This window comes from Eumetopias jubatus, unplaced genomic scaffold (assembly GCF_037043125.1).
Source record: "Eumetopias jubatus isolate StellerSeaLion01/CBP00866 unplaced genomic scaffold, mEumJub1_p1.0 scaffold_4, whole genome shotgun sequence".
NCBI classification, from domain to species: Eukaryota; Metazoa; Chordata; class Mammalia; order Carnivora; family Otariidae; genus Eumetopias; species Eumetopias jubatus.
Window position 1 is genome coordinate 125,058,105 of NW_028274810.1, and position 15,287 is coordinate 125,073,391.

At 48.0% G+C, this 15,287-nt stretch overlaps 2 protein-coding genes across 5 annotated transcripts in view; one reads left to right on the top strand and one right to left on the bottom strand.

The window, feature by feature from the left end:
* The window catches only part of DERL1 (derlin 1), a 44,320-nt gene extending 42,369 nt beyond the window's left edge, over nt 1-1,951 (top strand). The window contains exon 8 of the mRNA XM_028105614.2: nt 1,073-1,951. Coding sequence (XP_027961415.1) covers nt 1,073-1,127 — 55 coding nt within the window. The 3' untranslated portion in view covers nt 1,128-1,951. The remainder of the gene's footprint in view (nt 1-1,072) is intronic.
* A 10,298-nt stretch (nt 1,952-12,249) lies between these two features.
* ZHX2 (zinc fingers and homeoboxes 2) overlaps nt 12,250-15,287 on the bottom strand; it is a 153,887-nt gene continuing 150,849 nt past the window's right edge. For all 4 annotated transcript variants that reach the window (XM_028105629.2, XM_028105626.2, XM_028105627.2 and 1 more), the window contains one exon: nt 12,250-13,531. The gene's annotated coding sequence lies outside the window, so the exon portion shown is untranslated. The remainder of the gene's footprint in view (nt 13,532-15,287) is intronic.

Consider the following 15,287-nt stretch of genomic DNA (forward strand, 5'->3'; position numbering starts at 1 on the left):
ATCATAAAAATTTCAAAGGTACAGAAAAATGGAGAAAATGGTATAATAAGCATCTGTATACTCATTACCTAGAGTTAACAATTGTTGATTTGCCATTTGTTTTCTGAAGGATTTTAGATATTTACAAGTGAAGTATATATAACTCATGCCATTTCACCTCTTCCTTATGCATCTTTAAACAATAAGGACGTTTTCTTATGTGACTGCAACACCTCTAGCATACCTAACAATGAACAATAATTTCCTAGGGGCGCCTGGGTGGCTCAGTTATTAAGCGTCTGCCTTTGGCTCAGGTCATGATCCCAGGGTCCTGGGATTGAGCCCCGCATCGGGCTGCCTGCTCCGCAGGAAGCCTGCTTCTCCCTCTCCCACTCCCCCTGCTTGTGTTCCTGCTCTCGCTGTGTCTCTCTGTCAAATAAATAAATAAAATCTTTACAAACAAACAACAACAATAATTTCCTAGTATCATCTAATACCATCCATATTCACATTTCCCCATGTGCCTCTAAATACCTCTTAGAGTTTGTTCAAACCAGGATCCAATCAAGACCATGTATCTGTCATAACCGGTTGTTATAGAAGAAAAGCCTTAAATGTATGCCCTAGATCCTTATTTTCTTTATCTTATTCGATTCAATTCCTTCCTTCCCTCCCTCCCTCTCTCCCTTCCTTCCCTCCCACAATATTGATCAAGAGCCTTATGATGTGTTAGGCATTGGGGATGTAAAGATGAATAAGGTAAGATCCTTGCCTTGGGGATCTTCCAGCCTAATGAAGGAGGAAGAGTCACACAGACGGATAAGTATAAAACAGTGTGTGAGAGCCCCACTGGAGATAGATCCTGGGTGTTCCACAGTTCTTTGCAACTTCTATCAAATGATGAGAAGGAAAAGGAAGAAAAACTGGTTTAGGAGGTAGCTGGAATAAGTAATTAAATAGAGCTGTTTTATAGGTCATGATGAAGATTTCAAATTCCCTTAGTCCCTTAGTCTTCTTACGAGTAAACAGGGTTTGATCGTTAACAGCATTCGATACCCAGTTGTTTCAAGTCTGTTTTCATTTCTCTTCACAGCTCCTTGAAAGGCTCTCCTCAACCCCTGCCTTCATTCCCAATCAACCTGCCATGACCACAAACACGAACGCCAGACTGCTCGGAAGGCGTACTGTCCACTCCCTCGGTCTGGGAGCCAGTGGAAGAATCCTCAGGGTCTATAATTCTTGGGGCATAGTCCCCACCTCTCAGCCCATGTGCTCTTTCCACGGCTGGAATGGGTCGTGAGCCAAGACAACCAGTTGAAGAGGCGCTAAAGCATTGTTTTTAAAAGCATGGGCTTTGGCCTCAGAGAACCCTGGGTTCAAATCCTGGCTCTGGCACTTGTTAGTTTCTGTGGCCTTGGCCACATTCCTCAATCCAATCTTGAAGCAGTCTTTCTGGAGTCTAAACTTTACTCCTCTGGGTGGGGAAAATGACGCAATTTTCATGTGCCCTGGAAGTCCTTCTTTCCTGGGGTCCTAGCCATTCTTACACAATATGCTCATGACCTGCCACACAAAGGAGTCAGAAACACCACGGAAAAAACTTCTGGAACACACAGGAATTTAACAATCCCTTAAAGAGGCATTCATCCTGCTAAGGTCAACTCAGTCCTCAGCCTCCCTGGGTGGCTGGTGCCTGAGATTTATTCACCTCTGTGGGGCAGACGGTGCTTAGGGGACTGCATCCAGGTGCCCCGGCGTAGATGAGGGCGGTTGCCTTCCCAGAGCAGCCGGTTGGATGACCCCAAACAAAGGCTCCCTGTTTCTCTAACAAAGCCATTGTGAATGTTGCTTGGCTGGCAGAGAGATGCAGAGTGATGGGTTCTGGATTTGGAGAAATATTCCTGCATAGACTGCTTTTCAGTTTTCACTGAACAGCAAATGGCAGCTTTTTTTTTTTTTTAAGATTTATTTATTTATTTGACAGAGAGAGAGAGAGAGAGACAGCGAGAGAGGGAACACAAGCAGGGGAGTGGGAGAGGGAGAGGGAGAAGCAGGCTTCCCGCGGAGCAGGGAGCCCGACGCGGGGCTCGATCCCAGGATCCCGGGATCCTGACCTGAGCCGAAGGCAGATGCTTAACGATGAGCCCCCCAGGCGCCCCCATTTGCTGCTTTTTAATGAAACACTGTTTATGGGCACATATGCTTCTTCAAAGTTCTTCTGGGGGAGCGTGCTGACGATCTCTGCTCCAAAGCTGTCGAGCTCTTGTCCTCAAGTTTCTTGAGTTTCCTGCCATCCTGAAAAATCTCCCCAGAGCCTTCAGCTGAAGCTAAGGGTTTGGGAGCTGGAATCTGGAGACTTTTAAGAGGAGTATCGGCCCAGGCTCCTATCATCATAGAATCTGAGAATTGGAATGAACAGTTGGGTGATGGTCATCTGGTCTAACCCCCCTCATTTTTCAAATAAGGAAACTGATGCTTAAAGAGAGACAGTGACCTTCTCGGGGTCAGACCTCCATTTGTGGTAAAGCAGGGGCCAGGATTCAGGGCTCCTGCATGCTGGGGTGGCCTTGCCATGAACAGTCATGTGACTGGGGTGGATGGGTCACTGGAGAGGTATTTGGGGGAGAGAAGTGAGAGAACGTGGTGTTTGGTTAACACTCAAGGAGGAATGACAGGTGAAAATTGTCCCCCCAGATTTCTGACTCGGGCAATTGGATGCTGCTGCTGCCATTCACCAAGACGGAAAACATAGGGGCAGGTTATGTGGCAAAACACATGTGTGTGTTCCTTAAATTCCTGTAACTTATAGTTTAACTTTATCTGTTTGGTTTCTGGTTTCTTTTTTCTCTCTTTTTTTAAGATTTTAAAAATAGATTTATTTATTTTGAGAGAGAGAGAGAGAGAGAGAGAGTGGGGGGGAGGGGCAGAGAGGGAGGGAAAGAGAGAGAGAATCTCAAGCAGACTCCCTGCTGAGTGTGGAGCCTGACTCAGGGCTCCATCTCAGGACCTTGAGATCATGACCTGAGCCCCAACCAAGAGTCCAACGCTCAACCGACTGAGCCACCCAGCTGGTTTCTGGTTTCTATTATCATACTAAGGATATAGATAGATAGATAGATAGATAGATAGATAGATAGATAATTATTTATTTTTATTTTTTACATTTATTTATTTACTCGAAAGAGGCTTTTTAAAAATTTTAATTCCAGTATAGTTAACATACAGTGTTATATTAGTTTCAAGTGTACAAGACAGTGATCCATCACTTCCGTACAACACCTGGTGCTCATCGTGACAAGTGCCCTCCTTAATCCCCATCACCTGTTTCACCCATCCCCCCTCTGGTGACCATCATTTTGTTCTCTAGAGTTAAGAGTCTGTTTCTTGGATTCCCTCTCTCTGTTTTTTCCTTTGCTCATATGTTTTGTTCCTTAAATTCCACATAAGAATGAAATCATATAGTATCCATCTTTCTCTGACTTATTTCACTTAGCATGCTACTCTCTAGCTTCATTCCCAATCCTTTGTTTACATTCCTACTCCCACCACTTTGTCTCTATAGATTTGCCTATTTGGGAGATTTCACATAAATGGAACCATAGCCAATACATTTTAAAATACAATCTAACCTGCCCCTGCATTTCCAGTTACCGCTTCTGCAGACATACGCTGGGCAGTGGGGTAAGAGTATCTGTTTTAGTCAAAACTCATTTCCAAATGACGGTAACACAACTCCAACTAACTTAAGCAAAAGGGGGATTTATTGGCTCACGTAACTGGGAAAGATGGGTGAATCTACATTTAGAATTAGCTGGATCTGAAAACCCAAAGGATCTCAGATTTCTTTCTTCCCACTGCCCCCTCCCCCCACCCTTGAATTTTTATAAACCTCAAGAAAGATGTTGATTGGTCCGGCCTGAGTCATGTGCGTACCCCTTGGACCACTCACTGAGGTCAGAGATGAGTGCCATGATTGGCTGGGCTTGAGTCACATGACTCCCATGGCCAGAGGGTCCTACCGTCGCCTGGTGCCACACCTACAGCCTGCAGTTGGCCCAGGGGAAGAGCAGGTGCATAGCAGCCCTCCCCAGTGGGAAGGGATGTGAGTGTTGCGGAAAGGGGTGGGCAAGGGATGCCGGGAGGCACAAACCACCGATGCTCAGCACACTTCCTGACTAGAGGAGCGGCACACAAAGAGGAGGTTGAACAGCAAACCCGTACGTGGTCAGAACGAGATAGATCCTGTTGAAGTGAGTGCTGCAGGAGTTCAAAACAGCAGGGCTCCCTGAGGGCCAGTGAGAGGTGTCTTCCTTAAACCCAGCTTCCTGTCACCCAAGATTTACCGTTATTCGGTCTGCTGGGACTTCAGCGAGGCCTGGAAGAATAGGGGGTTAGGTAAGAAATGGGGTGGGGGATTCTAAGAGGGGAAACTGCACGCACACGGAGTGTTCAGCGATCAGCAGGCAGACCCGTGTGGTCACAGAAGGAGCTTGTGGAAGGAATTAGCGGATAAGTTTGGAAGTACGGACCTGCTCCCGAGTCTTGTGACCCCAATTCGGCTATGGGAAGCAAGTCTGAGGTAAAAGGCTTCGAACATATTTTGTTTCACTTTACATCTGTTTTATATAATATTTTATTTGTTTTGGGAAATCCCAGACCACTTTTTGATTTCCCATCATAGAAGCAAATAACATAATCTTTGGCTGTTTTTCAGGTTCTTTCCAAGTAGATAGTTGCTTCTGTTTTTTCATGACGGCGTTTGAGTTAAATTGGTTGTTCAACACTGATGGTTTCTTTTGTTACACATCGCAGACGGCTAGCTGGATTCCTAGTACTTAACACGCTGACGTTGTCTACACTCCTTCATTTCTGCTTCTTGTGTCTTCCTCTCATTTATCTGTCTGGCAAACTCCTCCTGATCCTTCAAAATACAGATCAAGTTTCCTTGAAGGGGAAACAGACTATGCCTACTTTTTCTCTCACCTGGCAATTAGCACAGGGATAAATAAATACATGTGTGAGTGAAGGGGTTCACATCTACCTAGCATAAGTATGGCACAGACATTTCGTGTCAGTTATGAGTGTATTTGCTTGCAAGTATCAGACAAATCCAATGAGTGGTGGGTTAAACAAATAGAGATTTACTTTTCTCACATATCAAGATGTTTGGAAAGGGAACCTTCGTCCACTGTTGGTGGGAATGTAAATTGGTACAGCTACTATAGAAAACAGTACGGAGTTTTATAAAAAAAATTAAAAATAGAACTACTCTACGATCCAGCAATTCCACTTTTGGGTATTTATCCAGAGAAAATAAAAACACTAATTTGAAAAGATATTTGTACTCCTGTGTTCATTGTAGCATTATTTATGATAGCCAAGATATGGAAGCAGCCCAAGTGTCCATGGATAGATGAATTGGTAAAGATACGGTGTATATATAATGGAATATTACTGAGCCATAAGAAAGAATGAAATCTTGCCGTTTGTGAAAACATGGATGGAGCTAGAGAGTATTGTGCTAAGTGAAATAAGTCAGAGAAAGACAAATACTATATGATTTCACTTATATGTGGAATCTAAAAAACAAAACAAATAAAGCAAAATAGAAACAGACTCACTGATACAGAGAACTGGTGATTGCCAGAGGGGAGGAGGTGGGGAGACAGGTGAAATAGGTAAAGGGGACTAAAGAAGTATAAACGTACAGTTATAAAATACATGAGTCACGGGGATGTATTGTACAGCATAGAGAATATAATCAATAACATTGTAATAACTTTGTATGGTGACGGATGCAACCACACCTGGCATGGGGATCATTTTGTAACAAAAAAATATCAAATCATCATCTTGTACACCCGAAACTGATAGGCTATTGTACGTCGATTACAATCCAATTAAAAAAATAAGTTTGGAAACTTTCATCTGTGGCATTGGTTCAGGGGCTCAGTGAAGCTTTCAGAAACTTAGTCTCAAGATCACCAAGGCAGGGGCGCCTGGGTGGCTCAGATGGTTAAGCGTCTGCCTTTGGCTCGGGTCATGATCCCAGGGTCCTGGGATCGAGCCCCACATCGAGCCCCACATAGGGCTCCTGGCTCAGCGGGGAGCCTGCTTCTCCCTCTCCCTCTGCCTCTCTCCCTGCTCATGCTCTCTCTCCCCCTCTCTGTATCTCTGTGTCTCAAGTGAATAAATAAAATCTTAAAAAAAAAAAAATCACCAAGGCATACAATGTCCGAAGGGAGAAAGGAGAGTGGCACCAGCCATGCAGTTGCCTTCTGTGTATGTCTCATCAGCCATTCCTAGCTGCAAGGGAAACTGAGTTTCTCACCTAGGGTTGGGGTATGTTAGTGCCTGGGCAATATCTTGGTTCTGTTAGCAAGGAAGAATGAGGGGCTGGATATTAGCTAGGCAACCAATGGCACCCACTACATATTTCATCTCCTGTTTCTTTTTTTATTTTATTTTATTTATTTATTTGACAGAGAGAGACACAGCGAGAGAGGGAACACAAGCAGGGGGAGTGGGAGAGGGAGAAGCAGGCTTCCCGTGGAGCAGGGAGCCCGATGCGCGGCTTGATCCCAGGACCCTGGGATCATGACCTGAGCCGAAGGCAGACGCTTAACGATTGAGCCACCCAGGCACCCCTCATCTCCTGTTTCAAGGTTAACAGATTCGAGGTGGGGTTCCGGGTTAAATTTTGTGCAAGTTCATCCGAGCCCAGCAGGCAAAGGCACTTTGATTATTAATGTCTGTCATAGGTGTGGAATGGGGCGTATGATGCGCTTGGTGTGTATTTGCCATCTTTGGTCCAGCCAATACATTGATCGGTGTGTGGGACCATCTGTTTCCTCCCTCCACCCTTACCCTGCCTGCTCTGTGTGCTGGGAGCCAGACTCCAGTGGGCTGGACCAACAGGTCCCCTTGCTTTCAGACGTTCTGAATGGGTTTGGGCATGGAAAGGCAGTGGCAGTAGGGCAGAGGATGGGAGGAGAATGATGTCCGGGTGTTTATTTCCCCAACTCCACCCCTGCTGGGTCACCATGGTTATTGAAGGCCACATCTCCTTTCAGGTAGCCTCCTCTGTGCATCTGTCCTCTATGGGTTCCTGTAACTGCCCTATTCCTTACCCCTGCAGGCCAGGCTCCCTACGTCTTCCCTTGTTGGTTTCCCCAAACCCACACCTTTGTAAACAATAAACTTTTAACATTTATTTATTTATTTTTTACAATTATTTATTTAGAGAGACGGGGCAGAGGCAGAGGGAGAGAGAGAATCTCAAGCAGGCTCCGTGCCCAGGGTGGAGCCTGTCGAGGCGCTCGATCCGTGACCCTGAGTTTATGACCCCAGCTGAAATCAAGAGTTAGACGTTCAACCGACAGAGCTGCCCAGGCTTCCCCCCAAAATTTTATTTATTTATTTATTTTTTAAGTAATCTCTACCCCCAACGTGGGGTTCGAACTAAAAACCCTGAGATCAAGAGTCGCACGCTCTACCGACTGAGCCGCCCAGGCACCCCTGAACAATAAACTTTCAATAAACTCTCCCTAAATCACTCAGTTTCAGTGTTCCGTCTCTTTCCTGCAAGGATCTGGACCAAGGAATTCTGTAATGCTTTGGGGGCTTGTTCTGGGGGGAAGTGTTTTAAGAGTTTACTGATGGACATCTTTGAATCCCCCTTCCTCAAAGTCAAGGTCAGTGTGCCTCCTACACTCCACAGGACACCTGACTTGCCACACGCTCTGGGATGCACAAAAGTCTTTTTTTTTTTTTTATTGATTTGTATTGATCAACCCCTCAGGGACAATGATGGTGTCTCTGCTGTGGTTTATAAGTACATCCAGCTGTGAGGCGCTCCAGCCAGGAGCTTTCAGGAATCAGTAGGAGGGAGCTGACAGGCTAGTTCTCTCCAGACTGTATTGGGGCAGGCCAGGGAGAGCTGTCATTTCCGAGAGCTGTTGGTTGGAAGTGGCTGGGCGCCAGGTGGCCTAGAAGGACAAGGGTGCCCACACTTGGTGGACCACGTGCCCTCCATCTTGTTCCTGCCTCTGCCTCCCAGCTCCCCAAGGCCTTGGAGTCTACATTCAGAGAACAGGCTCTGTGGGTGCTGGAGGATTAGGGTTCTCCCCCGCCCGCCCCCCCCTCGCAACCCCCTCCCCCCCCAGGCAGTGTGCCGCAGGAGGTCGGGGAGGAGCCTGTCAATGCCTTCAGAACAGGGTCGTGAATCACCTGATGATCGGTGTCAAATTGCCAGGTTCTGATTGAGCAGGTCTGGGTGGGAGCCAGAGATTCTGTATTTCTAACCAGCCCCACCACCGGGGCTGGGGCTGGGGCTGCTGATCTAGGGAACACACTTAAGTAGCAAGGACTGAGATCTGAGCCGTCCGTTCCAGGAGCCGCCAGCCAACAGGTGGCTGTGTCCATTTAGTGTCTTTCCTTTGACTTTTATCTCATAATCTCATCAACCCATCAGAACCGAGTTTCTAGTAACAGGTTTTGGCTTAAATCAAAAAGAGAAGTACGTTAGTGTTTATGAAACTGGAAAGAGAGGATGCTGGCATGGGGAATGGCAGGGTCCGGGACTCAGATGATGTTGCCAGTGTCATTGTCACCACCAACCACCTCTTTCACTCATCGCTCCTCTGCTCCTTTATTTTTTTGGCCTCTTCCTCTGGACCTACTGGCTTCCTGTCTCAGGCAGGGGCTTTGGCTGCCGGTGGCAACAGGCTAATCCCACACTGCCATCGAAAAGGGAAAAGCGAGCTCTCTCCCCCAGCCTGGAGCGTGCCCGCCCGGCACTGCACCCGGCTCTGGATAGGGGGCTGGAGCGTCCTGTTGCGGGGGCAGATCACCGCCGTGGGCAGCGCCCCAGAATCAGATGAGTGGAGGGGGAGCCTAGTGGAACCCCACGGGAAGAGACGGTAGAGCAAAGACGGGGCAGACAGAAGCCGCAGCGGGTCGGGCCCCGCCACTGCTCTCTTCCACCTCCGTGAGGCTCCTGTCCGGCTCGCCCCCCCTTAAGAACCTCTCCTCGCTTCTGCCACCCTCTCATCGAGCAAAGATAGCTTGACAAATTTTGCCAGATGCCTAAAAGAGCACAACCGTCTTCCCTGTTGTTTTCATTGCAACCAATTATCGAGGCTTTCTTCTTGGTGCAGGAATTAAAATAAAAAGACACATGTTCTGGCTTGGTTTTCCCTTTGGTTCCTTCAGGCATCTGATAGTGGCTCACACTGCCTTGCTGGAAGAATTTCTTTACGTTGCTCGAGAGCGGCAAGCAGAGCTGCAGGGGCAGTAAGAGCAGGAGCGGAAGGCAGATGCCCCGGGGAGAAGCTGGAGGCCGGGTTTGGTCCGATGTTCGTTAATGGGCTGGAAGGACAGACGGCGTGGGGAGACGAGGTCTGTGGCAGGTCCAGTGCTGGGAACGCACAGGGAAGGCGGTGCAGGCAGGGACTGGGAAGGAGTCAGCGATGGCCACTCTTCATTTTTTTTTTTTCCTAATAAGAAAATTGCACGTTGGATTTTTGGGATTTTTTTGGAAGAGGGGAATAGGGAGAGTTTGGGGGTCAAGGGGAGGAAGGAGAGTATTGGCTAAACATGGCAAAGTCTCCAAAACCAGAAGCACAGGTGTCTGGAATGTCATCTCCGAGACCTGGATCCAGCTTCATCCTGTCTGCCTTTCTCACGCCAGCATCCCATCCGGACGTGGAAAGGTACAGCCATCACACGGCCTGACTGGGTGTCACTCTCCAGTCAGAGCACCAAGAGGGGAACAAACATTTGTAGAGCATCTGTGTGCTGGGTACTTTGCATACTTGAGCTCAGTTAATCCTCACAAAGGACCCGTGGCAAAGACCTGCACCTCCAAGTCTCAGATGAGGGCTGCGAGAAAAGTGAAGTAAACCCCACAAGACCACCTAGCTCGTGAGCCAGAGAGCTGGGATTCAAACTTGGGTCTGACTGCAGAGCTGGAACTCCTCATCCGTCCATCTGTCCATTCGTCCATCTGTCTGTCCGTCCATCCACCACCCATGCATCCCACAAATATCTAGGGGGCATCTCCTCCATGCCTGACACCATGCTAGGGCCAGAGGACGTGGGAGAGGCGACAAGGTAGACACAATCCTTGTCCTCGTGGAGCTTGCAGTGCAGTGGGATGCAAAAGACAGTAAACAGACATATGATGACACGTTGTAAAAAGCAAGAGGCACGGCAGATTGGCAGGGCTGGGGTGAGGTAAGTATGGCACCCAGGATGCAACTTTTAAGGAGATGCCTGCTCTCGGGGTCCTGCACATCCAGGCTTGGCACTGGCACGTCCCTGCTTCCTTATGTTTTGCACCCACAGGGGCTTGCTTGCCTCGGTCTCATCCTGTCCTGCAGGTAGGGAGTCCTGGAGGGCAGGTGACATTGGTGCAGGTGGCATGTGGTATCTGGAGCATGAGCTTTGGGGTGGATGGTGGGGGCTGAGCGCATTCCGCTAAGCAGAAGGCATCTCTGCCTCCTGACTGTGTAGGGGACCAGGGGATGGAGAAGGAAAAAGAGGTAAAGAGATTAGTGGGCAATGTTTCCTGTGTGTGGGGAACGGGGGGGGGACTACCCGAAGAATATGCTTATTGATGCTTTACACACATGCTTAGTTTAGATAAACTGGCCAAAAGTCCATCAGTCCCTGGAAAATTAAACACAGAGACCAGAGATTCCCAAAGTGGGTTCCCTGGACCAGCAGCACCAGCCTTACCTGGAAACTTGTTAGCAACACAGATTCTCGGTTTTTGCTCCAGACCTACTGTTTCAAAAACTTTAAGTAGCCTTCCAGGTGATTCTGGGGCCTGCCCAAGTTTGAAAACCACTGGGTAGATGAGTGTCACTGCTTAACAGTGAGGGACTCTTTATTTTTTATTTTTTTTTTAGTCTAAGATTTTTTTAAATTTAAATTCAATTAATTAATGTATAGTGTATCATTAGTTTCGGAGGTAGCGTTCAGTGATTCATCAGTTGCACAGAACACCCAGTGCTCATCACATCACGTGCCCTCCTTAATGCCCATCACCCCGTTACCCCATTCCCCCCATCCACCTGTCCTCCAGGAACCTGTTTGTTTCCTAGAGTTAAGAGTCTCTTATGGTTTGTCTCCCTCTCTGATTTCATCTTGTTTTATTTTTCCCTCCCTAAACTATGATCCTCTGCTTTGTTTCTTAAATTCCACGAGTCTTTCTCTGATTGACTTATTTCGCTTAGCATAATACCTTCTAGTTCCATCCATGTCATTGCAAGTGGCAAGATTTCATTTTTTTTTGATGGCTGAGTAGTACCCATTGTGTATATATACCATATCTTCTTTTTTAAAAAAATATTTTATTTATTTATTTCACAGAGAGAGACACAGTGAGAGAGGGAACACAAGCAGGGGGAGTGGGAGAGGGAGAAGCAGGCTTCCCGCTGAGCAGGGAGCCCGATGCGGGGCTCGATCCCAGGACCCCGGGATCATGACCTGTGCTGAAGGCAGACGCTTAACGACTGAGCCCCCCAGGCACCCCTATACCACATCTTTATCCATTCATCTGTCGATGGACATCTGGGCTCTTCCCACAGTTTGGCTATTGTGGACATTGCTGCTATAAACACGGGGGTGCAGGTGCCCCTTCGGATCCCTACATTTGTATCTTTGGGGCAAATACCCAGTAGTGCAATTGCTGGGTCGTAGGGTAACTCTATTTTTAGCTTCTCGGGGAACCTCCACACTGTTTTCCAGAGTGGCTGCACCAGCTTGCATTCCCACCACGAGTGTAAGAGGGCTCCCCTTTCTTCACATAGTGAGGGACTCTTGAAACCTTACCTGGGCAGAGACACAAAAGCCAGCCTTCTCCGAGAAATGGCAGTGTCCTTGTCACCAGTCCTCGGCAGCCCAGGGAGGGTAGTGACTTACCTTGGGTCACGTGAGTGTGAGCAATGGTGCCGCCCCTGGCCTGTGGATCTCATTCCCACTCTGCAGGAGTTTATGAATCTATTTGTGAAGACCCTGGAGGAGGGAGGGCCTATCACTTACTTCCCTGTGTCAAAGAGATATGACAGATTTCCATATCAACATTTACGCCCTGTTTTTAAAGTCCCATTTGTGCTGTCGGACCTCACGAAGACAGAAAATGAGAAATGTCAAGCGAATCGGTCATAACCGCTCTGAAATGGGGGGTGGCTGAGTTGGAGCCCTTCCCTCACGCCATGCCCGAGGAGCCAGACAGCAATGAAGAACGCGGAGCAGAAGAAAAGGTTATAAAAATGTTTAGTCTTTGCTTTATTGAGTTACAACAAATGAGCAACAAGTTAGAAAAAATGGTTGTTTTTTTTTTTTTCCAAACTCCCTAGCATTTTATTTGTGCAGTGTACCCAAATGGGGGGCAATGGCGGGGGCGGTTTGCAAACACAACTCATATTGCAACATTTACACCAGATAGGTCTCTTGGTTTTTCCTCTTTAAAAGTTAGGACTAACTGGAAAGAAAAAAAAAAGTGCACTCAGGAATCTAAAATTGGCCCAAAAACAAACACACAAACAAACAAAAATCAATTCATGGTGAGGCTTCAAACTGAAATCTTGTCAAAAACCACACTGAGAAAAGCCAGTCAGGAACAGAAATCAAAACCGAAGCTGTTCATCTTTGTACCACCTAGATAGGAAGACCTCTTTTTGTTTCAATTTCGTAGAAGTAATGGTAATGCTAAAAAGGTGGGAGCCCTTTCTGCTGGTATCTGAAAAGAGGCTGAAAGTGGGGAGCCATCTGCTCCCCAGGTCTCTGGTGCTGGCTCGGCCCAAGGTCAGCCGAAGAGGCCAGTCGGTTGAGAAACCAGATCTACCTGTTGGCAGTTCTGAAAGCCTTGTGCGTGGCTAAACAGGGGCCCCAGGGGTGGCTGGGGGAAGAACTGGAAATGGATCTGATCGGGAAGATCTGTCATCTGTAAACCCTCTCAAAGTGGAGACAGATGCCCCAATCCTAGCCCTTCCCACAGAGAAATCGCCCAAATTTCAAACTACTTTAAAAAAAAAAAAGGAACTCTCCCTACCTAAAATCCAGTAGATACAATGGCACTAATGCTAACATCCCCCCTCCCCAAAATTAATAAAATAAAGTTTTAAAAAAAGAAAAGGAAAAAAAGAGAAAAGCACGTGTGATCAGCCCTCCCGCCTGGAAAAAACCTTACAATGGTAGTGCTGGAAAAGGACGTTGCCCTTGATTAAAAAGGTAACAAAATTCCCACATTGTACAAATTGGTTCCAGTATAGCAAGAGGTGGGGGCCAGGGCGAAGGCGCAAACTATTTACAGGGACCCACTGAAAACGCAGTAGTAGGACTTTGGCACTATGAACAATTCCCACCGGTCCTCTGGGCGGTGTGAGTGAGGAATGGGGTTCTTGTACCCTGCAGCCATGCGCCCGCTAAGTGGTTCCACTTGGAGTCTCTGGCCAGGGTGGCCCACGGCCGGGGAGGGAGGTTCTCTTCTTTCGTTAAAGACAGAGAGTCCCCTTTATCAGCAATGCAGTTCTGACGGACGTCCCTAGGAAGACGACACAAAACCAGAGACAAGATGTCAGGAGACGATCATTCCTGGGGGGAGGGGGCAGGGTTTGCTCTTCCTGGCTTTCCTGGGGAGGACCCCTTCCAAAGCCATCCTGGGGCTTGCAGGAGAGAAAAGTGCCCAGGTTTGGGGCCAGGTTTTTTTTTTTTTTTTTTTTTTTAAGATTTTATTTATTTGAGAGACAGAGAGAGCACGAGCAGGGAGGAGGGGCAGAGGGAGAGGGAGAAGCAGACTGCCCGCTGAACAGGGAGCCCGATTCGGGGCTCGATCCCAGGACCTCGAGATCATGACCTCAGCTGAAGGCAGACGCTTCACCAACTGAGCCACCCAGGTGCGCTGGGGCCAGTTTTTAAAAAGGCATGTGTGTTTCTGAGCCCAGTCTGACATCACAGGAAGCGCCCCCAGAATCAGGCTTTTGAAAACAGCAGGGTCTTCCGGGCAAGTGGAGGTGGTGCCCTGGTATTGTTTACATCATTATAAGGCCCTTTCCTTATTCCTGTGTGTTGGGGGGGCGGCCAGACACAGTGGTTCCTAAGAGGTTCCAGAGTCCGACAAACTGGATTCGTGTCCTAACTATTTTGTTTACTGACAGTTGGGCCATACACATGTGACTTAATCTCTCTAGGGCTTAGTTTTTGCTTCTGCAAAATGGGTCATAATAGGTGCTGATTAAGTAAGCTGACATACGCCCCAGCATTTGGCACAGTGTCAGGTACGCGACTACATAGTAAGTATTATAATTAGTAAGTATACTACATAGTATTATATACCTTTGTTGTTTTTGTTAGGTGCAGCCTTTTCCAAGCATGGTAGGATCATAACAAGATGAGACATTTTAAGTGTATTTTTAATTTGATGTTCATATCAAGCCCAATGGTGTGTGACCATTATTCCCATTTTACGGCTGAGGAGACTGAGCACAGGGAGGCTAAATACTTTGCCCAAGATTACACAGCCAGGAAATGGCCCAGTCAGGATTCCAGAATGTCCTCCGATGTGGAGATTCCTTTATAGAGGTAAGTAATCAAGTTAAAATGAGGTCATTAGGATGGCCCCTAATCCAGTACAACTGGTGACGTCATTTACAGGAAATCCGGACACAGACGGATTCACGCAGGGAGGACACCACGCGAAGACAAAGGCAGAGGCCATGGTGATGCATCTAGAAGCCTATGGATGCCGAGGGCTGCCAGCTACCCACCAGAAGCTAGGAGAGAGGCGGGGAACAGACTCTCCCTCACAGCCCACAGAAAGAAACCAACCCTGCCAACACCAGACTTGCAGTCTCCAGAACTGTGAGAGAATACAGTTCTGCTGTGGAAGCCACCCGCTTGAAGGCAGCCCTAGGAAGTGAAGACGGACCGCCCTTATTGCCCCGTGGGCTCCCAGGATCTGGAGCTCCGGGCAGAGGAATCCCAGGGGAGGGCGCAGGGCTGGCAAGGGGACAGCACCAGTCCAGTGCGGGCACAGGGACCACTGCCAGCCTCCTGCGAACTCGGCTGAGTGGAAAGAGTGGAGTAGTGGGGATCCAGGCTCTGCCACGTCACTTCATGTCCCCGAGACTCGCTTCCATACTTCACGCCTGCTGGGCCGCTGCGAGGGTCACAGAGGAGGAGTGCCCAGCAAGCAGGTGCTCCCCAAATACTGCTTCATTTTTCCATGAGGAAGGCCAGGTGTAAAATCGGGGCCTTAGGGGTCAGTGAGCTCGTGTGTGTGTGTGTGTGTGTGTGTGTGT